The following is a 23631-nucleotide window of genomic DNA, read 5'->3' as shown; positions in this document are numbered from 1 at the left end:
GGCTTTGAACGTAGTGAGTCAGGGGAACGTGACTTAGCTCCTCTCATCTCACCATTTCCTGGAACAGGGACGCCAGGTCTTTGAGCAACTGGCAATCTACGCACAAAAACACCCTTGTGATGAACAATGACCACAGCGATGCCGGCTTCCTTGTTCCCAGCTCAGTAGCCTCGAGTGCCTCCTGTCACTCACGGTGTTTATCTGTAAATACGTCACCCGCTAATAACGCACCAGGAGATGTTCCAGCAGAACTCAAAGTTCAGGCTTCCCCTAGACTTCACATTTCTAAATGTTTTAAGTATCAAAGATTTTATTTCACTAACTTTTCCTCAATTTTGTGAATCTTAGATTCTAAAAACTGAAATACAAACTATGTCAATATTAAGAAAAATAAGGACAAAACACCAGCAGTTTCCCTCCGGCCCCGTGGCCTTTGTGCTTCTGGCCAATCAGTGCTCATCGTCACCTCAACACCTGGGCTCCGACCCGTCCCCCAGACCCAGGGTTACGGGCCTGCGGGACCCCAGCACTCTGCTCCGATCTGCTATGCTCTAAGGCTGGTAGAAACCCCTGCTGCCAGACTCCACATGCCACTGGAGCTCTGAGGGGCTGCCAGGCCTTTCCTGCTCTTAACCCCAAGGAGCAGGGAAGCTTCACCCTGCTTAGGACAACGAAGACTGAGGCACAGAAGGGCTGAGCAGGGCAGGGCAGTCCAACCGCTGGGCACAGGAGCTCCACCACGCAGCAATGCCCGGACTGCCGAGGGGGGGTCAGACCCACCTGCGGTGCAGAGCACCCAGGCACACACTGCCTCGTTGCACCCACTGGCAGGGACTCAGGCCAGTGCAGCCCCGACAGAGGAAGACCCCGGGGCACAAGAGGTTAGCGACTCAACCAGGCGCCTGCGTGAAGGCACATGTCGGGAACCAGGATGACTGGCTCCAAAGCCTGCCTCTGCCCCAGCTAGCCCCACCATGAGGGAGACGCCACCAGGTGCAGAAGCCCCCAGGTACCGAGCACAGCGCGCTTTATTCTTTCAACAGACAAAAAGCACATTTCCTGAAACTGCAGTGAAGGCAGTCGCCTGAGGCAGATGAGGGCTCCTTCCTCCAGAGCAGAGAGGGAGGCAGACGGTGGCAGAAGCGATGGCACAGTCCTGATGGCGCAGGCGCTAGGTGCAGCTGGCGCCCTGGCATCCGGGAAGGCGGCTCACTTGAGGCGGTAGAGCACCTTGCGCTGCAGGCGGTGCTGGATCTCGCCCCTGCGCAGCATGAGCTGCAGCACCTTGTGGATGGCGTGCTCCGGGTACTTCTGCAGAGCACAGGACAGATATAGGAGCATGTCCCCCGGGACACGGGAGCCCACGTACCTGCTGCTGACGGCTGAGTTTTCAACTCCAGGCTGCCCTGGCTGTAGGAAGGGCTCAGACTTTCAGAGCGCCTGCTGTGCACCAGGCATTAACTTATCCCATCCCCAATAACCCCATGCAGCCGGCACAGCCCCATTCACAAAAAACGGAAGCACAGAGGGTTAACTCTCATGCTTGGGCTAACATGGCAATTAAGTGGCAGAGCTGAGACTTAAGTCCCTGTAACTCCAGGCCTCAAGCCTTGTCATCCCTAAACCTAAGATTCAGTCAGCTAGAGACCACGGGCCCCAGAGAGTGCTCTCGGGATGAAAATGGAAAATAATATTGCAGGGGAAACCAAAAACAAGGACTTGCCGTGATTTTAAAGGTAGCAGCTCCCCCCAATTTGGCACTGGGGAATTTATCTCCAGGGTGGCTTTATCTGAGCACATCCCCACATCCCCAGACCTTTTTTCTTGAGTCAGGATCTTGCTAGGGCCTTGTTAAGTTGCTGAGGTTGACCTAGAACTTGCAATCCTCCTGTCCCAGCCTCCCAAGTTGCTGGGATGACAGGCGTTCACCACCACGTGCGGCCCTACCTCTTCTCTATGGGATCAGTAACCCTGTCCTCAATGAGCGGGAAGGCTCACCCTCCTGGCTCTGGCCCTCCCAGCCCCGTAAGAAGCCAGGCAACTGAGGGGAGGAACAGGAGGACTAGGGGAAACTGAGTAGCCCCTTCCCTATCCCCTGGGAAATATCAAAAAGTATCCTTGCCCCTGACTGAAGCATCCCCGGGAGGGAACCACAGTTGTAGCACCCCACCCCACACAGGGCCCATCTACTGAGCAAAAGGACACTAGTGCTGGGTGGTAGGAGTTGGGCCAAAGAACACTTCCTGTACCCCATCAGGCTCCCAGCCATCCTGCCCTGCCCACCCAGCCCTAGCAAAAGCCCACCTGCTTGGTGAAGTCCTGGATGATGCTGTGCTCGGACACCTGGGAACCAATGGCAAAGCGGCGCTTGAGCTGCCTCTCGATGCGGCTAAGCATCTCCTGGTCCTCCTGGCTGGTGAAGCCCTCCACCCCTGCAGGTGTGAGACGGGTGGGTGTCAGGGTGTTGGGGACCTCTGGCCCAAGCTGGGAGGCCTGGAGAAATGGAGGCCTCCAACCCAAGAAAGGGGCCCAAGCCAAGTCCAAAAGAGTGCACTGGAGAACACAGGGCGCTGAGGGCCAGCCACGACCAGCCACGTGAGGGAGGGCGCTACAGGCAGAAGGCACAGCGGGCACAGCACACAGCGGGCACAGAGGGGGGATACGCCTGACTCGCTCAACAGTCTAGGGGCCCCAGTGCCAGCATGGTGACTAAGGGCCAGCTCCCACGGGCCCCCGGGGGCCACAGCACATGATTGTCTCAATTTTGGTGAGAGAAAGAGCCACTGCAGGGCTCTGAAGAAAGGACACGGGCCACTGTGTGACAACTGCTGGCAATCAAGTCCTGCAAGACTGGACCCACGGATTCTGTCCAGCTGGACAGCCACAGGACAACTTCCTGATGTAGAGCCAAGACCCAAGGTGGAGGAGACCAACAGCGACCCAGGAGGGAGGGCGGGCCACCCTAGAGACCACATCCAGAGGGTGCCAAGCAGCCTTCGGCAAGGAGGTCCATGGTTTCCAACTTCCCTGAGCTGACAGTGTTCCCTCCACCTGGGGTCTCCAGGGAGCCCAGTACCTCACTTCACACAGGTCACCCTGAGAGCCCCCACCACCCGATGGAAAGTAGCACCACTCCTTCTCCAGTATCCTGGTCCTGTGTCATGTCCCCAGGGCACCTTTCACTTGCATTTGTCTGTTTATTACCTCTTCCCCTCAAGAAAAATTGAGCCCACAGGGCAGAGACCTCGTGATGGTCTGCTTAGTCCCCAGGACCCAGAGAGTGCCGCCTGTGGGGAAGGAATGGCCCACCTCTAAAGGGCCTGCGCACATCCATGCTCAGAAGGGCTGCTGGAAGGCTGGCCAGAAGCAGGTGTTGTGCACAGGGACAGGGGCCAGGCAGCCTGCACTCCCACCAAGACCCCTGACCGGGGGCACCACGAGAAGGGCTCCCGGAGGGTTGGCTTTCTCATGGCTAGCACAGGAAGGACGGACAGACCAGACCAGCTTCTGGGTGTGGCCATCCAGGAAAATGAGAACAGCTCGGGAAGCACTGAAAACAGTTCTGAGCTCAGCACACAGAGGGCTGACGACTGCTCCTAAGCAACAACAAGGTTACCCCCAAACACCCGGACTGGGGACTGAGCCAGGGGCACTGCACCACTGGCCACAGCCCAGCCCGTTTTATTTTTTGAGACAAGGTCTCACTAAGCTGCTGGGGCCTCTCACCAAGTTGCTGAGGCTGGCCCTGGACGTTCCTGTGATCACAGGTGTGCGCCAAGGCACCCAAGATTTCTTTTAATGACTGCATTCAAGGGTCTGGAGAGAAGCTGCCTCCTCCCATGCTAGAGGACAGCCTGGGGGAGAGTACGTAGAGGACGCTCAGAGAAGCAGCACCTGCAGGCCGTCGGCACCCAGGGCCCTGCCCACACGGCCCCAGCACCTGCTCACCTGCTAGGGTGCCCGATAAGGCAGCATCCAATGTGGACACTTGGAAGAGCCTGAGGGCCTCCTCCACATCTGCCTCGGTGGCAAAGGGCTGCAGCTTCATCTTGCTGAGGGCCTCTGCAATGCGCACGATGGCCTCCAGTTGCCTGTGGGAGCAAAGGTAGGCGTGCTCAGGACTGGCGCAGCCCACACCGTGGCCGGGAGGGACTCATCCAAGGCAGCAGTACTATGGTGGAGATGGCCACTGCCTATAGTCCACCTTAGTAATGGAACTCTGCGCTTTATTCCAGCACTTGCCAACCCTCTAAAGGACACTTCCCAGCCTCTTCTGGTGTGTCTGTGTGACCAAGTGTGCCCAGTAAGCCACAAATCTGACCCCTGCGAGGGGACGTCAGAAGGATCCTCAGAGCATGTGCCCTTCTATCCCTTCTGCTCCCGCAACGTGGAAGAGCAGCTTTCTGCGGCAGGAGCGGGCTGACAGAGCACAGACTGCGACAACTAAAGAACCTGAACGGGCCGTCACCTCCTGACACTGCAAACTAGAAATAAACTCCGGGCTACCTAAGCTGCTTGAGTTCACCACTGCCACAGCCAAATCCACTTCATTAATCAGTGCTCCAGGGAGGACTCAACCGCATAGGCCCCTAATCCATCCACTATGCACAGTCTCCACACTCACAGCAAGGAGGGGCGGAGGCTAAGAAAACTACGACTGCAACTTCTCGCAGTCGCCGTGGGCCAGAAGCTGGGTCCAACACCCTGACTTCCAGGTCTGGGTCCTTTACTCACCTTCAGGCTGCCCCCCAGCGGGAAGCCAGACCAAATTCAAAAGAGGCGAGGTTCAAAGCTTCCCCAGACTTCAACAAACTGAGAAAGGCAGGTCATCAGGAGGCCACAGTGCAGACTCCTGAGGACCCTCCCCACCTGGACCCTCCCCGGGCCTGTGCAGGGTGGTCAGCAGTGGACCTCGGAACCCTTGCTCACTCACCGCACAGTGATGGGGATGCTGGAGCGGCGGTCACTGTCCCTCTCGTGCTGGCGGGCCCCACTCCGCATGATGATATAGCGGTTCTTGAGCTTCTCCGCAGCCTCTGCTGATAGCCGAGGGCCACACTTCCTGCAGGACGGTAGGGAACAACTAGCCTGAGCCCAGGAAGGAACCCTGGGGTGCCCACCGTGTCCCCAGTCAGAGCTCCTGCTGGCATGGGTTAGCCACATCAATGAGAGGGACTGAAGAGAAACCTGGGCTGCCTGTGGGCAGGCACCAGAGATCAATGCAGGGGACAAAAACAGGTGCCTCTGTCAGAAACAGGTGGAGGAGGTCTAAGCACGTTTCCAGTGGTGAACCCTACTACTGGACATCATGGAGTGGCTACCAGCTGGCCATCCTCACAGCAGCCTCCTGCTCCTCCACCCCAGCACACCTGTGGACACATCCACAAGAGGCTGGACGGGCAAAGGTAAATCTGGTCAGCCTCTACCTCCCTCCGGCCTCTCCACCCCAGGCCAACTGACAACCTGACTTAGGGGCACCCTAAAGCTGAGGAGACTGAGGACCAGAGGGAAGCAGCAGCTCCCCAGGATTTGGTGGTGAAGAGACTATATTTTAGGGCTCCCTGACTTGCAAACATGGGCCTTAGCTTCTGAAGACTCCGAGCTTCATCCTGGCAGAGGCGTCTGAATTAGGGACCTACCTGACCGCCACGGTGGACGGACCAAGAGCCCTCTACCCTTGAGGTTTAGCCTCTTCAAAAGATAACCGAGAGATGGGATGACCTCAGTGGTAGGTGCTGGCTTCACATGCCAGAGGCCCTAGGTTCAATCCCCATCGTCAAAAACAAATAAAAGATAACTAAGGTGTTGTGTGTCAAGAATCTGGGTGAGGGCTGAGATTGTAGCTCAGTGGTAGAGTGCTTGCCTTGCACTCATGAGGTCCTGGGTTCAATCCTCAGCACCTCATAAAAATAAATAAAAATAAAGATATTATATCCACCTACAACTAAAAAGAATTTTGGGCTGGGGATATAGCTCAGTTGGTAGAGTGCTTGCCTCACATGCACAAGGCCCTGGGTTCAATCCCCAGCACCACAAAAAAAAAAAAAAAAAAAAAAAAAAAAACCCAAAAAGAATCTGGGTGAGGTGCTGACTTCAATTCTCAGTACCACATAAATAAATAACATAAAGGTACTGTGCCCAACTACAAAAAAAAAAATGTTTAAAATAAAAAGAACCTGTCTCTGGAGGGAGGCGCCTGAATTCATATTCTCTTATGTGAGACCCTAGAGCTACTGAGCCTTGCTCTGCCTTGGTTTCCCGACTGGTGTAATAAAACTATAGTATACCTCATCACCTAACCTCTCAGGTTTGGGGGGACAACTAGGAGTTTAACAAAACACTCAGAATCACGCCCCACACAGAAGAAACTCTACGTGTATGATCATAATTACTGAAAACCCGTGAGCGTTATCATAACCCTGACTGCCACTCACGGGCCCTTGCTTGGTGCTGGGCTGGGCCAGGTCCTTGTCGCCCTGTGCAATCCTTACAGAGTCCAGCACACTGTCCAAGGTCAAGAAGGGTGGGTGTTACCCAGAGCCATGTCCACGATGACCTCCCGGTGGCTGACTCTAGGGGTTCTCAAGACCATCTTAACTCCCACTCCTCATGGAGCTAGAGAAACTGAGGCAGAGTCCTATGTGTGAGGCCGGAGAGGAGCAATGCAGATCCCACAGGGCCACTCCACACAGCCTTGTTGGAGGCATCCCAAGCCAGGAGGCAGGACCAAGGCCTCTGGGCCCCTTCCCTTCACATGGGGCGGGGTGGCGGGGGGCTGTGCCCCGCACTCACACTCGGCAGTAGGCGATGAACTTCTTCAGCTTGTTCAGGTCAATCTCACCCTCCACGGCCTGTGTTTGTGTCAGCGCGCTAACGTGCAGAGTGATCACGTGTTTGGCCAGCATCTGGGAACAGAGGGGTCACCAGGTCATCCCACAGACCTTCCTGGGCCTGGGTCCCCTTAAAGGTCAGGCAGGCGAGAAGAGCTGATGGGGTCCTGGCATCATGAAACCAGCAAGAGTGCTCAGGTCTCAGGACAGTGCTCGTCCCACAGGACAGGCCCCAACCCTTCTGCGCACATCTGCCCAGATGCCATGGCTCAGATGGAGTCCAGCCTCCAGTGCTTGGGAATGTGTCTATTTTAAGAATGGACACTGGATCCAACCAACAACTCTCCACCCTGGGACTTTTGCTGGACCCTCCTCTTAACTTAGGGGCAGATAAGCTACCAGCTCAAAGACAAAAGCTCATTGGTCCACCTCAAGGAGAGCAGCTGCCTGAGAACGAAGCTTCCACGGGAAAGCAGAGGAAGAAGAGCTGCCCAACAGCCTGGACCCACTGCTGGGCACGTCCGTTCTACAAGCCTTAAGTTCTTTTCTTTCAGAAACCCACTAACCAGAGCAGGGGTTCTCTTACGTGTAACCCAGCATCAGCCCCTCTGTTCCACAGTAAGAAGGTGACACCCAGGGAGGGTGATTGGGCCGAAATCACAGGGTCTCCCTCTTGGCAGAGGCCAGGCAGGCCGCAGGGCTCCAGGCTACCATCTTGTGTTCTCCCCGCTGACTCCTATGTGACTGTGAGGGCTTCACTGGCCAAGCACCTTGTTCCCCCTCCTCCAGGACCACAGGCTGGTCTGGAGCCCCTGGACATACCAGATCCCTCTCCTCGTTGTGCTCATCCTTGACAATGAAGATCATGTCGAAGCGGGACAAAATGGTGGGCATGAAGTCAATGTTGTCTTCCCCCTTTGTTTCATCCCAGCGGCCGAACACTGAGTTGGCAGCAGCCAGGACGGAGCATCGTGAGTTCAGGGTGGTAGTGATGCCAGCCTACAGGGACAGAGCAAGAGGGGAAGCGGGGAGACAGGTCTGTCCCACATATGCCCAGGTGGTACACGCTCACCTCTAGGCCTGCTGCTGCCAACACAAGTCTGGGCAAGCAGGGTCCAGGGCAGGCCATCAGAGCAGGCTGAGAAGGCTGACCAGGGTGCCCACCTTGGCGATAGAGATGGTCTGCTGCTCCATGGCCTCATGGATTGCCACACGGTCATCTTCCCGCATCTGAGAGGGGGAGAGAAACGTGCCCCACGCTTACCCAGGTAGGAAGCAGTAACAGAAGAAAAACCAGCAGGAGTTACCATTCCCAAGGACAGGCTGTGGCAACAGCAGGAACTTGGTCACCTCTAATCATGGTGACAAGCACATGGGCTTGGCTTTACTCTCCCTCATTTCTAGATATGGAAACTGAGGCTCACAGAGGTTAAACAACTCTCCAAACTTGCTCTAGAATGAATACAAGTCTCCCAAGTCAGGAGCACCTGACGTCACACACCTGGGTCCCATCTTCCACTCACTCACCTCATCAGACTCACCTTATCAAACTCGTCAATGCAGACAACCCCACCATCGGCCAGGACCATGGCTCCGCCCTCCATGATGAAGTTCCGGGATGAGGGGTCTCTCATCACCGAGGCGGTCAGCCCTGCGGCACTGCTGCCCTTCCCAGACGTGTACACCTGGGGAGAGGCAGAGGCGGTGGCGAGGGCCCAACACCAGCTCCAACCCATGCTTTGACTCAGCATGTCAGTCAAGGGGCCCAGTGGGTCATGATGGCCCAGGTCTCACATCAAAGCAAACCATGAAACCTGCAAAGAACTCAAGGCTCACTGAGAGCCCCTCTCTCTGGCAGGGAGGAGCCTGGCTTCAGCTGGCCTGGACACTCACCCTGGAAAAAGCATGGCTCAGCGGGTCCTGCCATCTCCCATGAGAAGAGCACTGACCCCCAGAGAAGGGAGACACACTGCTAGGTAGCCTCAGGGCTTGGGTGGGGATTACTGGTTCCCACATGGCTGGCCCCACCCAGAGCCCCCTGGCATCTACATAGACCTGGGTGCCACATGCTGCCACTGAGCCCTTGGAACATGGCGAGACCAAGCTGAGATGCCATTTAAGTGCCAGGTGCACACTGACCACAGCACTAACAAGAGCGTAAAGCGCTCCCTCGATAGCTGCTGCATCAGGGCGGGTGCAGCGCGGCTTAAGGCAAGCGTCTAGCCTGCAGAGCGCAGGCTCCTCTCCCGGCACCACAAAATAAACCACCACCATCAACACAACTGTTTAAATCACGCTATATAAATCACACTGAGAAAATTTCTGATCCCTTTCACTTTTTTCAGTGTGGCTGCTAGAAGATAGAAAATGATGCACGGCTCACACTCCTAGGTCACATGAGCCTCTACCGTGGGACAGAGCTGGACACTTCCTCTACTCCCGCCACCCACTGTGCAGCCTTGTCCACTGACCCCAGCGGCCACTCCCTCCCCAATTTGGACAGCCAGACCCACTCGATGCACAGGGGGCCCGGTTCAGATGGCTGGTGCCAGCCCTGACCTGGTGCTCACCAGCAGGGGGACCCCGGGAAGACACTTCTCCATTCCGTTCCCTCAGGCATAACGTGGGGTAATGGCTCTCACTGCAGAGCTGGGGAGTCAGTAAACACACCCCAGCACTTCCGCAGTGCCTGGCCCTTGATCTTCACAATTATCATTACCAATATCATCAATCTCAGGGAGATTAGGAGACTTGCTCAAAATCCACTGTCCACTCCTGCCCTGGCTGAGAGCCCCAGTCTCAGTCTAGTGCGCTCACCCCCACACCCAAGCTGCACATGCCTGTAGGTTCCCTTTGTTCCCTCCCCTCTGCCGTCCCACCACAGCTAGGAGGGAAGAGGAGGTTCTGAATGAGCCAGCCCACCCTGGGTCATCCAGGGACCCCACAGTCCCGCTCATAGCATCTTCCTTGCTGGGACAGCCAGCTGGGAAAGGGTATCCCAGGCCACTCACCCCGATGGGAGAGCACTTCTCCACGAACTTCAGGAGCTGGGATTTGGCCGTCCCGGGGTCTCCCAGCATCAGCAGGTTGATGTCTCCTCGGCGAGTGAGTCCATCTGGGAGTCTGGGGACAGAGGGAGAGAGAATTCACTGGAGTGAGGGCTTACCTGGGCTGGTCACCCCAGCCTCTCGTGAGGACAGAGCAGCAAGAAGGCAGGAGCTCTGGTCTGAGACCTCGGTTCACAGCCAGCTCTGTGGCTCCCTGAGCACGGCAGGCCTGGCCTGACAATGGAGGACAGAAAGTACCTCCCAGGGGAGGAAAGGGAAAGGAAATGGTGCTTATAGCTGTGCGGGGCCCCAGCCAGCAAGAGCTGGAAAGGAAAGGCCGCTGCCTGTGGGTGGGCTGTGCATGTACAATGGAAAGGGAGCCAGAGGGTGGCTCACCCAGATGCCTAGGACCAAGTCCCTTTGCTCTCTCTGCCTCAATCTCCTCATCTATAAAACAGGCACAAGAGCAGCGTTCTCACAGGCTTCCTGCAAGGACTGCTGGGTTTCAGACACTCAGGAAGAAGCCTGGAGCACAGCGGGACTGCAGGAAGTGGCAGCTGTTAGCGTTTCAAAAGGACATAATGTCCTGTGTCAGCCTTTTCACCCATTTCTTTCACACAGAAACTTGGGTTCAGATAAGTGGTGTCTCTCGCCCAAGGACACACAGTAAGGAACAGTGGTACCCAGACTCTAAGCCCAGTGCTCTCACTGCTCCTGCCAGCCCTCCCCAGCCCACTTCCACCCAGGGCCAGAGGAGCCCGAGACTGGCACCAGGACGAACAGCTAACAGCAAGCCTGGGAAACGGGGAAAGAGCACTGGTCCTGCAGGCCATGTCACTAGCCCCCACTCCCCAGGCCCTTCACCTCTTGCGGGAACCCCCAAAGAGCAGGCAGGCAATGGCCTTCTTCATATCTGTGCCCCCAAAGATAGAGGGGGCGATGCTCTTGGAGATGACCTCATAGACGTTGGGGAGGGCGGCCAGGCGACGGAACTCTTCCTCCTCCTGTGGGCTCACGGCCCCTGCAAAGCTGCGTCCTAGGTGGGCAGGGAGGGTGCAGAGTGTGAGGGGATCTACTCCAGCTCACCGTCCAGCGGGGCCCCCGCTCAGGCACCCCGAAAGCAGGGCCCGCACAGCACAGCTGCAGCCTAAGTAAATGCTACCCTGGAGACCAAGCCCTCAGGAGGGCCGCGTAGGCTCTGGGTGCAGAAGGACAGAGGACTCAGAGGGCCAGAGGGTGTCGGCCTTGGGGACTACTGGCCATCTCAGCCAGGGAGTAATGTCTTCAAACAGCACCGCTCACTCTGACGACCGTGAATGGGAAAGGCAGGATGAGGACCAACAATCCAGGGGAGAGGGCAGAGGCTCAGACCAGGTTGGGGTGATGGGCAGTGGTCAGATCCTGGGCACATTTAAAGGAGGAAGGGCCAGATATGCTCACAGATGAGGCACAGGGAGGAGAAAGGCACTGAGGAGGTCTTGGAGGGTTCTGCTGAGCAGCAGGAAGGAGGGGAGAGAGGGGAAGGAAAGACTGAAAGGGAGCCAGTTTGGGGGCGGGGGATAAAGGAGATCAGCCATAGCCACGCTGAGTCCGAGACGCCTCTTGGATGCTCCAAGTCAATGGCTGGATATGAGTCTGACACAGGGAGACTCCAGGCTAGAGACGGACATATGCAAACTGACAGCATACAGGTGACTCAACTATCCAGGCAGTACAGCGACCCCTCTAAACCAACTCACCGCAGCGGGAGGGCAGGGACTTCTCCCACCCTCAGCTGTAATCACATGCCCTCCACTCCATTACCCAGCTCACCCACTCACCACCCAGACTCCCACTGACTCTCCACACACCCCCCAGCCAGGCCAGGGTTCTCACCAGCTCACCCCATCCCCTCCCACCTGGAAGAGCTCCCCCAGCCTTCTAAGTCCAGCTCAGACACCCCATAGTCACTCAGCACCCCATGGGAACTGCACGCCCTAGCACCTGACACTCCTCGCTCCTGCCTCCCAAAGGCCTGCATTCCCCTCTCCCACACGTGCTGCTATGGTGATGCAGACCGCCACTCAGGAATTCCCTGCCAGCTTCAACCCTGCATCTAGGCAAACACCCTCAGTCAAGGGCCAACAGCAGGGACCAAAGGTGCAAGTGTCAGGCCAAGAAATGCTTGCTCACTCTAAAACACCAACACTCAAGGGCGTGAACAACACAAGGGTGTCTGGGCTGCCTCCCAAGGTACTGCGCTACCTGCTGAGGGCAGTGTGCAAGCCCAGCCTTCCAGCAGGGGGCCACACCAGGACCCCAAAGCCAACTCACCAGAGCCATCTGTGTCCACCTGGATGCCCAGGACACGAATATAGGAGCTCCGAATGCCCACACCCACCCTGTCACGACCCTTGGTGGAGTTTAGGCCATACTTCTTGATGGAGTAGATGCCCATGATGGTGACCCTGTTTCCAGGGACAACCTTGTCACACAGGTACCTAAGATGAGGGCAGGGAAGGAAGAGAGAGAAGAGTGAGATCCTGGTGGGGACAGCAAATACCTGCTTACGCCCATTCCCACAGCACCCAGAGCCACCCTGGCATTCCCACCTCCAGCACTACACCCTCAGCCAGCCCCACCCACACCAGGCCCAGAGGAGGGTCCCTCTCCCCTCAACACCACCACCCCATGCCTGGATGGCTCAGTCGTTCAGAGCACAGCCTCACTCTGGCGTGGCAGCCTCACTCTGAACTCAAGAGCTCGTTTGTAAGGTGTCCGAGGAGGTGGCTCAGGGTCCTGCCCCTAGTCTTTGAGAAGCCCCCTCTGGTCTTATCCGAGTCAGGCTCCTGTGCGGATCCCTTCCACCATCTTGGGAGGACTTCCTCCCCAGGCCCTCCTTGAGGTGCTCCCCACTTGAGCCTCTACCTCGCCCCATGAGCTTAGCCAAATCAATTTGCCTCTGGGCTTTCATTTCCTCTTTTTAGAAATAAAATGTTGCAACAGGGAAGTCTCCAAGTTCCCCCCGAAGCTGGGCAGCACAGAGCAGGCACACAGTAGCCATGTGACCTCAAAGAAGTCACTGCAACTCTGAGCCTGGGGGGGTGATATACTATTTCTAACCTGCCTCAGCCAAGTGGAACTAAGTAAGGTAACAAATACAAAGGTGCTCCACACACCACCAAGAGTCACGTCTAGTGAAAGACCACCACTGTCCCCGTCATTTTCCCATTATTTATCCCAACGACTCATTCCACACCCTACTTAACTTTAGGAACACGTACCTCTGAAGAATAACCCAAGCCTTAATTTGTGTTAAGGGGTTTTACTAAGCTCTTGGCTTGTATTTTAAGCAGCCCTTTCAGAGATCAGATTGTGCTTGTCACCATTTACACATGAGAAAACCAGGGCTTGGCAAACTAGTAACTAGCTCAAGTCTGACCTGTCCTGCACCCTCCATGGCCACCAGTGGGGCTCAGGAAAGCTACTATCACTCCACAGTACGCTTACATATAGAACACGTGCCCTCCACCTCAGAGGTGCAAGGCCAGGCTAAGAACTCCAGGCCAGGGTCTCTAAGCCTCTCCAGGTCCCCGTGGGGGACCAAACCAAACACCCACCTCTCCCTTTCCAATTATTTAGCAAAACTCTAGGCTTTTTTGATACTAGGGATCACACCTAGAGGCAGCACTGAGCTACATCCCTAGCCCTTTTTAGTTTTTGAAACAGGATCTTGCTAATTGCCCAGTGTGGCCTTGAACCTGCAATCCTCCTGTCTCGGCCTCCCAAGTGGCTAGGATCACAGGCATGCACCACCACAACCAGCTCCCAAAGCAGACTCAACAGAAAGCCTGGTGGGGTGGGGTGATCTGGGCAGAGGCTTTCCACGCTGCTGCTTAGCTGGATGTGCCCAGGGCCTGTGGGTCCTGAGAGTGCTGTGGAGATCTCCTAGGAGGAACATGGGCTTTGGCAAGCAACAGATGCAGGCTTGAGGCGGCTCCTCCGCTCAGTCATTCAACCTCTCCAAGTTACACTTCTTCACATACAAAACAGGAGCTGATGTGCCCCGGCTGACTAAGGGAAGCCAAGAAGAGGAAGCCAACAGGAAGCACCAGGCACAGAGAAAGTGCTACCCAATGAGCCATCCTCCTCCCACCGCCCACGCTTCAAATGATCCATGCCCGGCAACAGCCCTCACGAAGGCCCCCTAGCGGGCCTGCCCACCTCACCTGTCACAGTAGAGCTGCATGTGCCTGGGCATCTCGCCGTGGGGCACTGCATCAGGCAGCTCCTGCAGCTTCAGGGTCTGGAAGTCCACGCACTTGCACTTGTCCGGCATGATGAAGTACGGGTCGAGCGGGCACTTGGGGCGTCCAGCCTGGTCCCTGTTCGGGAGGGATAGTCACCAGAGCTACCCTGAGAGCCCAAAGGCTGGGGCTCATCCACTCCAGAGGTCAGCAACAAGATGTGGCTGAAGGTCACTGAGGAAAGGCCCTAAATGGAGGGCAGGTCTGCTGCACTAGCAGCACACAGGAGTCAGGGGAGTGATGGGAGGCCTGGCCCCCCAGCACGGTGAGGCAGCAGACAAGCCTCACTCACAATCCCCTGCCAGGGCCCAGCACCCCACAGTTGAAGAGGTCGAGCTCATCAGGTCCCTTACTGAACCCCACTCGCATCCCAGGACCTTTTCTCATGAGACTCGAGGCACCTGCAGGCCATTCTGAGGGTCCGGGCCTCTATAAACCCTATGCAAAGTCTTCATTCAACCAACACAACAGCAATGGGCACAACGCCACAGCAATGCACTCGCACACTCCAGACACTGCACCAGACACGGCGGTGAACCAGAAGCTCCCGCTCTCAAGGAGCCAAGTTCTACACAAAACAAGCAAGTAACTCAGTAATAGGATGACCGGCACGTGCTCCAAGGTAGAGACAGGCAGATGAGTAGCCAAACTGTGTGCACCAGACCAAGATGAGGGTGGGCAAGACACCTATTGCGAGGATCATGTGAAGAGCACTCAGGACAGACTGGCAGCCTGAGGGAAGGGGACAGCAAGTTCAGAGGTCCTGAAGCTGGGAACAGAAAGGTGACAGAGGAGTGGGGAGAGCCCAGAGAGAGGCGGAGCAGACTGAGGGAAGGCCCAGCACCTGCAGTGAGGGCTGCCTGGCGGCAGGTGGAGCAGACCGGAGGGGCCTAAGCCCACATGACTCCAAGGTGAGACAACAGCAGGGACTGAGGCAGACGTGCCACAGGTGGCTGGGAAGCCAGGAAGGTGCCAGTGGAGGCCAAGGAGCAGCCAGTGTGAGCGTGGAGTCCTCTAGAGGGCCAGGCAGTGAATACGCCAGGCTCTGAGCACAGGCCACAGGCTCTGCCTCTGCAGCCATGGGCACATGCAGTGAAGGCGCGCAGCTATGCGGTTCACATGCAGCACCTGGCCAGCAGCCAGGCTGCTCTAGGGGATTTCCAACGGACTCTGCCCTGGACTGTGCTTCCTTCCTAACCTGGTTGCCCATTCAGGCTGTCTGGGCATCCTGGCAGGGACAGAACTCGCTGTGGCAGAAGGACATCACACCCCAGGTATCAGAGCACAGCCTGCCCCAGCCTGTCCCAGCAGGTCTCTAATGAGATGCGGCAGGCAGGGTTGTCACCAATTTCCACTGCTTTCCGGCCCCAAAGTCCCTCCTGGCCACACTCACGTGTTGCACTTCCTGGGCAGGGCGTAGCCCTCCAGGCCAGGGCGCATGGCGATGTTGGTGAGGGTGTTGCGGCAGCTGCGGCACTGAATGGAGATGCGGGTGGCCTTGGCACGGACTGCAGAGGCCGCAATGACAATGCCAGGGATCTTCACCAGGTGTGACATCAGGTCTGACTGTAAGGGAGCCATCAAAAGGCTTGTTGGTTAGGGAGCCAGAGGCCACCATAGAGCTGCTGGGGAATGACCTGCACAGGGTCTGGAGGAGGTGGCCCTGAGCCACAGGGAAGGTCGCAGCTCTTCTGCTCAGCTCAGAAGATTTCTTGGGCACCCACCAAATGCCAAGCTGTCTGGAAACAAGGGCTCCAGGAGCCTCAGGTGCAGCCTCTGCTTCTCAGGACTTCACCACACAAGGGAAAGGGACAGGGGCGAGACCAGGAGACGCACTCCACTCCACAGCAGCAGAGCCAGGAGACCTGACCCAGCTCTGACAGCAATTTCCCTGGACGAGGGCAGACCAGAGCACCAACCTGGAGGCAGGGACCCAGGTTCTCTTTCAAGTTGTCAAAAGCCGCACAGGGCCCTCTCTCTCAGCCTGAGTTTTCCCATCCTCCTCCTCCCGCTTTAGTGCCCACGATCAAGTCCTGGGTATGCAAAGCACACCTCTGCCACAGACTAAACACCCACCGCAGCTTCTCCACCAGTTACCACCCGACGCTGGACACCAAGGCAATAATGTGAATTTGTAAGTGTGAAGTTGCAGTTACCAGCTTTCTTGTCTTTTCAAGATACACACCAGAAAATTTTCAGATGAATTGACGATGTATGGGGATCACTTCAAAAGAACCCCAGGGCCACAGAGGAGGCAAGACTGGCTACAGATGCTATGAAGCCGGGTGAGAGGTACAGGAATCCACTAGCCTAATCTCTAAATCCTAAAACATTAAGGAAAACTCCAGGCGCCTGCTGCTTCCTTGCCAGCCCCCAGCTCACAAAGCTCCTAGGACACAAGTCTGCAAGACTAGGACAGTCTTTCTCCACCAGGGTTACCTTGGGCTGAATGAAAGAACAGACACAGGCACAAGGCTTCGTTGGAGCTCTTGAACAAACCAGGCACTGTGGGAAGGAGTGAGGCTGAAAGAGGCTAAATTCAAGGGTCTGTGCCTGTGTTGTCACTATGGGAAGATGAAGCTGTTGCCACCTTAACCTGGGACCTGATCAGCACCAACATGGCTGATGACGGACACCCAAGCCATCCCTCTCCTCTGCTGGGATGCAACACAAAACACCAACACCACTCAATAGTATTCTTGCCCAGAGTGTGAAACCAAACACAACCAGACCTTTGGACCCAATTCCCAAGTTCCAAAATTCATGGGTGGCAAGGGGCATGCCACCAACCCAAGGAAGCCTTAGATAAATTGACAAGGCAGCACATTCTTCTACAGGACAATGAGCCCCTTCTAATATAACTGAGAAAATATTTATATCCAGAAACATATAGGAGGCTCCCTGGATTAAAGAAGACTTCCATATAACAAGCTAATATAATTCCTGGTCCTGCTGAAATACATGAGTTATAAAAAGCATGGGGGAGCTGGGGCTGTGGCTCAGCCGTAGAGAGCTCACCTAGTATGTGCCAGGCTGAGTTAGAGCCTCGGCACCACATAAAAATAAGTAAATGAAATAAAGGTATTGTGTCCAACTACAACTAAAAATTAAATTAAAAAAAAAAAAGCATCTAAGGGAATTAGGTAAATATGAATCTATATGATATCTGATACCAAGTTCAAAACCAGCCTCAGCATCTGATACCAAGGGATCTTTGTTAACTTTGTTTGGGTGTTGATAGTGCGGAGTATGTGAGAAGCCATATTTTAAAAATACATACTAAAGTGTTTAGGGATAAAGTGTTACATCTGTATTTACTTTAAAATTCCTTAGTAAAAAAATAAAATTCAGAAAAGAGTTAAAAAAAAAAAAAAAGCAAAATGTTACAATCAGTAAGGGTAGTGAAGATACATGAGGCACGTTATTACTCTATAATTTTGTATAGGGGTGAAATTTTTCATAATAAAAATTAAAAATAGCTAGGTACAGTGGTGCATGCCAGTGATCTCACCAGCTTGGGAGGCTGAGGCAGAAGGACTACAAGTTCAAAACCAGCCTCAGCAACTCAGCAAGGTCCTAAGCACCTCAGCGAGACCCTGTCTCTAAATAAAATATAGAAAGGGCTGGGGATGTGGCTCAGTGGTTAAGTGTGCCTGGATTCAATCCCCAGTACCAAAAATAAAGAAAGAGAAGTCCCTTCCTGCCCGGGCTTAGTGGCGCACACCTATAATCCCAGTGGCTCAGAAGGCTGAAACAGGAGGATCTCGAAGTCAAAGCCAGCCTCAGCAACTTAGCAAAGCACTAATCAACTCAGTGAGGCCCTTTCTCTAAATCAAATACAAAATAGGGCTGGGGCTGAGTGGTCGAATGTCCCCGAGTTCAATCCTCAGTACCAAAAAAAAAAAAAGTCCCTTCCATCATCTTTTCTTCCTATTCCAGTAGGTTTTCTGGAACAGAGGAGCCGCATCCATGCTGGAGCCCCCTCTGAAGCCTGAGGTTTAAGAGAAACACAGGAGGCTGGCCACCTCTCTGGAGTAAACATGTCCAGAGTCACAAGGCTCTGCCCAGACAAGGGACATAGAAGCCTGCAACAACCCACAGAGCAAGTGTTGTGCAAAACAACCTGCAAAGGACAGGGCCCCTGGCTCTCCAGGATCAAAGGGCCTGAGGTCGCCCCCTTAGACCCACCCTAACAGGCAATCCTTCCAGAGAGGGCTCATGCTCACTGAAGTGGACCCCTCATTACGGAGCAAGACAGAAGACCCTGAGAAGTCGGCCTCTGATCTAGCACTGCCCTGCCAAACCATGCCACCCTACAGGCAGGCACTCCAGGGAAACTCAATTGGCTCCACACAGGCTCACAGAGTCCCCATCAAAGTGGACACCATCCAGAGACTGGAGAGCCCAGAGCTTTGGGGAACAGACCTGCTGTCCTGCTAACCACGGAAGGCTGGATAACGACCCTGACAAAGCTGCGAGGACTGTGGGGTTCTGGTAAACACAGCACAGCCTTCTCAGACATAGAGCATGATGGAGGTGACACTAGGTGACAGGTGACACCTTCACTGGCTCCCTACTGTGCTCCAAACAAAACCCATGCTCTTTCCTGTGGCCATGAAGGCCCTTGCAATCTGGCCTCTCCACCTTTCTCTCCCCAACCCTGTGCTCTCTGGGTTCCAGCTGCTTCTTCCTGATCCCTGAACGTCCCTCTGCTGCTGCTCTGCCCGGGCACACGCTGCTCCCTGAGCTTGGAAAGCTGATTCACAGACTGGAACCCGGCTGGGTGGGCATGGGCACGCTCCAACTCCAACCCACTTCCTCCTGGAGGTCTTCTCTAGCCACCCTCCACCTCTCGGGCAGGCTCACGTGGCACCCACTTTCTTTTCTTCATGCCTCTATCACGCTGCGATCTTCTAACTGTTCCTTTCCTGTTTCTCCCACTGTAAATTCCAAGAAAGCAAGCGCCTGTTCTGCTCACAACAGTGAGCACCCAGCGCATCTGCTCAACAACACAGAGAGTAGACAGCAGATTGTTCTGCCAGCCTCTCCTGCTTCCTCGTGACTCCTCAGCCACGGTGGGGGGCTGCCAGCACAGCCCTGGCGCATGTGCACACACATACACCATGCCCTCTCAGGCTCTGCACCAGCTGAACCCCCTTGGATGTCACCTCCTCCATGAAGGCTTCTCCATCTTTCCTAGAGAGGCTTCACACCCTCAGGTCCCTCTCTTAATGGCTTTTACTGTATTTCCAACCATCTAAGAATATGTGACGTTTACTGGTTTCTTGGTCTCCCCAGATATAAACTGAGAACAGGAAAGAGCTGGGAGTATAACGTTCATCATTGCTTCTCCAGGACTCAGCCGAATGTCTTGCCCACGGGATAAGCTCAATAACTATCTGTCCAATGACCCAACTTTAGAGAGAAGAAAACAGGCTCAAAAGGGCCAAGTGTCTTGCTCAGGGTTACACAGCTAGGCCCAGGGCTGCTTGTCTTGAAATCCCTGGCCTCTATGGACCCACCTTGAGGCTCCGAATGCTAGACGGGCTGGCGTCTGACTTCAGCATGACCTGGATGTCCTGGAGCACCTCCTCACCAGAGGGCCGTGGCCTGGTCACCTCATCAGCCACCTCCTTGGCAGCTTCCTCCAGCTGGAGAGGAGGGAGAACACAGGCTGTTGGTGGTTGGGTAGGGCCAACCCTGGGGGCTGAGCTGAGGCAGGTCCCACTCACCAGCTGCAGGTGCTCGGCTGGCTGCTTGTACAAGTAGTCGGCCAGGTCCTCGTCAAAGCTGGCCAGGTCCTCCATCTCCACCTCAACCCAGTACTCCCCCAGGTTGTAATGCCGCTTGAGTTCATCTCTGGAGTAGGCAGGGAAGGGTGCAGAGAAGAGGGAAATAACTGGCTGTGGCACACCTGCACCCCCAGAACCTGCCCCACCACTCCTCATTCCACCCTTTAGCCCTGCAGAGGCTCCCTACTGCCAACAGAAACGTCTTCCAAAGAACAGCTCCATGGTGCAGCTAGTGAGGTGCGTCCAAGCACAGTGACGGACACACATTGGCCAACCAGTTCCTACACTGCAGGACCCCTCAGCACCATTAACTCACTCTTGGAGAGCAACAGGACACATGCCTCAACTTAGAGGGCCCAGGGCAGCAGCAAACCCACATCTGCCTTGCCAACTACCACACAGACTCTATGAGGAGCATCCCATGGGCTCCTGTCCCAAGGACACATCTGGGGACCATGGACCTAAACACAATCTGCTCCCAGCCCCACCGCATCACAGATCCAGTCCCTCCTACCTCTTATATCCAGGAGCCAATAAGATGTGCACTCTGACCCTGGCTGTAAAAGCACACCCTGTACACATTACTCCATGCACACGGCTGCTCCTACCTAGAATGCCACACATGCTTGGCACTGTCCACTCAGCGAGTCTCCTCTGGAAACCTTCCCCACCTCCCTCCACTGAGGCAGTACCACTTGGAATCCGTTGGTGCCCACACCTTGTTCCCCAGACTTATGAGCTTCCTGATGACAGGCAGTTTGTCTTTCCATGTCGGTTTCTCAGTGCCTGGCACATAGGCAATGCCAGCTGCTGCACCAACAGATGGTGGCAGGAATGGCTCTACCCATCCTTCTGATAAAGAAACTGAGGCCCACAGAGACTGCCCCCGGGGAGGCAGTGGGCTACCATTGCTGGAACTGTGAATTCACAGTTCAAAAGTCATGGGTGCCGGGGGAGGGGGAGGCTAGGCCTGCAGGGGCTCCACCTGCGGTGGCCGGCTGCCCAGTGGACCAGGAGCAGGAGGGCCGCCCAGCTCCCACGACAGTGCCTGGCATGCAGCAGGCGCCCAACCAGATGAAAACCAGAACCAATGAAAACCAGAACTAATGCACGGGCAGGGAAGTGAATCACACCTGCCATCCCCAACTTTTGTGCCACTGAGAACGCAGGGACCTTGTCATAGACACTACGTGCAAGGACGGAAACTAGGAAGTGGCCCTGCTCTAGCTGGGCTGCTGGCAGCCCACGCGACAGGTGACTCCTTCCAACCTTAACTCTGGGGGCAAAACAAAGCAAGCAAAACCGGGGGTTGAGGGGAGCAGGATGCGCCGTGGACCCGTCACCCGTTTGCCCCGCTCGTCCCCGCGGGCTGGACCTCAAGCCCTGTCCGCGCGTGCGGGACCCCGCTCGCCCTGCTCGTCCCCGCGAGCTGGACCCCGCGCCGCGGCCGCGCGCACCTGTACTTGAAGGTGAAGCCCGTGCGGTCGGTGCCCACCCGGTACTGCCGCAGGAATTCCTTGAAGCGCCGCTGCAGCTGCGACTTGCGGGCCTGCCCCTCGTCGGCCCCGGGGTCCCCCCCAAAGCTGTCGCTGTAGAAGATGCCAGGGTCGTCGAAGCCGGACATGGCTGCACCTGCGCGGGGACCGAGAGCTGGAGCGGGCCGGGGGCGCGCGCGGCTGCCCCTCCCCTACCAGGCCCGGGTCGTCGGCCCGGAACAGGGGAAGTCGCGGCCCCGACACGGCTGCCCTCCCGGACCCGCTCGCCAGGCAAGCTGCGGCCCACCCCCTGAGCATTCCGCGGACGTCCGCGAGCCCCACAGCCTCACCTTCACCGCCGCACTACACACTCCGAGACACACGCAGACCCCCGCGCACTGCCGCCGAGTTTCGCGGGAAAAACGAGACGCTGCGTTCGTACGTCGCGGGCGGTGCGTTCCCATTGGTTCTTCAGGGCCCCGCGGCCAGCGATTGGACCGCTCTGAGACCGGGAGTCCCGCCTCTCGGGACGGCTGCCGGAGCGGATTGGGTGTGGCTCGCGTGACGTAATGCCCCCGCCTCTTTTCGGGCTCCATTTTGTGTGCGGAATAATTTGGCGCGAAACTTCTGACTTGGACGGAAGTGGTGCGGGAGGCGCGGAGCGGACCGAAGATGGCGGGAGGGCGCGCCGCAGGCTGCTGTGCCCTTCTCTTAAGACTTTTTTAAGGTCTCAAGAGAAAATGACTCCATCCAAAGCCATGGGGATTAAAAAACAGAATGGCGGAAATGGTAGGGTCCCGTTGCCCCGTTTTGTAACGGGAGACGGGCCCCGAGAAGGACGGCAGGGTGCCACGCCGCTCGCTGCACCCCAACAGCCAGAGGCGACAGTGAGTCACAGATGGTGACCCGGTCCCTTCGCCAGCCGCGGAGGACCACCGATCTCGCAGGCCCGGTCCTAAGGAGCTGTTCTGCCCTCTAATGGTGGATTTACAGCCTTTGGCGATGCCTAAAGCCTTGGGGAAAGGGCCGGCCGGGGGCCGCGTCCTCCGGCACCGCCCTGGCAACCCGCCGGGGACCCGCTTCTCTTCGCGGGGACACGTGTTTACTGAGAGCGTCAAGTCGGGTGGCCTGGTAGTGTGTACAAAGAGCCGGGCGGCTCCGGAGGCCCAGGCAGGAGGGTCGCAAGTTCGAGGCCAGCCTCACTCAGCCACTGAGCGAGTCCCTGAGCAACTCAGAAAGACCCAGTTTTAAATTTTTTTTAAAAAAAGGGGGGGGTGGCTGAGCATGTGGCTCAGAGGTTAAGCGGTCCTGGGTTCAACCCCTGGTGCCGCAATAACTAAAGAAACTATCTAGCTAAGGACTTGCTCAGCGTTGGAGCTGCGGGAGGTCCTGGGGTCCATCCCGAGTACCGCAAAAATAAAACGACAGTAAAAATGAGCTCAGCAGCTTCCCGTATTTGAGAAGGGGCATAATATCTGCTATGGTTGGAATGTGTCCCCAGGTTTCCTCGTTGGAGAAGATGCCCAGTGCAGTGGTGTTGGGACGTGGGGCCTAACGGAGGTGTTTGGGTATTGGGGTCACCGACCTCCTGAATGGATTAAAGTGTTATTTTGGAGTGGGTTATTCTCTCGCCTTCTTCCTTCTACCACGGGATGTCATAGCAAGAAGGACCTTGCCAGATCCCGCTGGCCCCTCCAACTTGAACTTCCCAGTCTCTAGGACATTGAGCTAAAGAGATTTCTAACCATTGTAGACTACTCAGGGTCAAGTATTCTGTTACAGCAGCACAAAGTGGACCTAGACAATACCAAAAAAAATTATTTTTTTTGACTTTGAAAAGCCTGCGTGCATAGTCCCCACCTGCTAAGACCTGGTAGGAGAGGGTGAAGCAGGACCCTAGGAGGCAGGGGCTTCCGCTGTGCGCTGAGAAACTGGGCAAGCACAGTCCTCAGGATGCTTAGGGACCCGCAGAAAGATTTTCAAACTAATTTCTTTTAAAATCAGAAGATTTGGGCTGGGGTTGTGACTCAGCTGTAGAGTGCTCACCTAACACGTGCAAGGAGCTGGGTTTGATCCTTAGCACCACATAAAAAAATAAAGGTCTTGTGTACAATTATAACCAAATTATTTTTTTTAAATCAGAAGACCTGGGTGCTGTGGTGCACTCTTGTAATCATAGCTACTGCTAGGAGGTTGAGGCA

The 23631-nt window shown here is 55.9% G+C and overlaps 1 protein-coding gene across 1 annotated transcript; it reads right to left on the bottom strand.

Moving 5' to 3' along the window:
• Positions 1-1010: 1010 nt before the first annotated feature.
• On the bottom strand, positions 1011-21919 carry Mcm5 (minichromosome maintenance complex component 5). Its single transcript, XM_046429618.2, has 17 exons — positions 21781-21919; positions 21413-21587; positions 19896-20022; positions 19686-19814; positions 15557-15729; positions 14086-14241; positions 12191-12357; positions 10742-10913; positions 9842-9953; positions 8372-8515; positions 7995-8060; positions 7653-7829; positions 6793-6905; positions 4934-5062; positions 3949-4091; positions 2305-2432; positions 1011-1311 (listed from the first exon to the last, which is right to left on the bottom strand). Exons 2-17 carry the CDS (start codon positions 21577-21579, stop codon positions 1210-1212), a joined length of 2205 nt encoding a protein of 734 aa, XP_046285574.1. The 5' UTR covers positions 21580-21587; positions 21781-21919; the 3' UTR covers positions 1011-1209.
• Positions 21920-23631: the final 1712 nt, after the last annotated feature.

The sequence above is a fragment of the Marmota monax genome, unplaced genomic scaffold (genome assembly GCF_021218885.2).
Source record: "Marmota monax isolate L192 unplaced genomic scaffold, Marmota_monax_Labrador192_F-V1.1 WCK01_AAM20220418_F8-fsc00051, whole genome shotgun sequence".
Taxonomy (NCBI): Eukaryota; Metazoa; Chordata; class Mammalia; order Rodentia; family Sciuridae; genus Marmota; species Marmota monax.
Note: the sequence above shows the minus strand (reverse complement) of the source record. Positions and strands in the feature narration are given on the sequence as shown.

Bases quoted from the DNA above. Each gene is read 5' to 3' on its own strand.
- Mcm5 (XM_046429618.2), bottom strand. From the start codon at position 21,579: ATGTCCGGCTTCGACGACCCTGGCATCTTCTACAGCGACAGCTTTGGG. The intron at 7,830-7,994 runs GTGGGCACCCTG...CTGTCCCTGTAG, and splicing joins AGACCATCTCTATCGCCAAG to GCTGGCATCACTACCACCCT. The intron at 6,906-7,652 runs GTATGTCCAGGG...CTCTGTTCCCAG, and splicing joins ACAACGAGGAGAGGGATCTG to ATGCTGGCCAAACACGTGAT.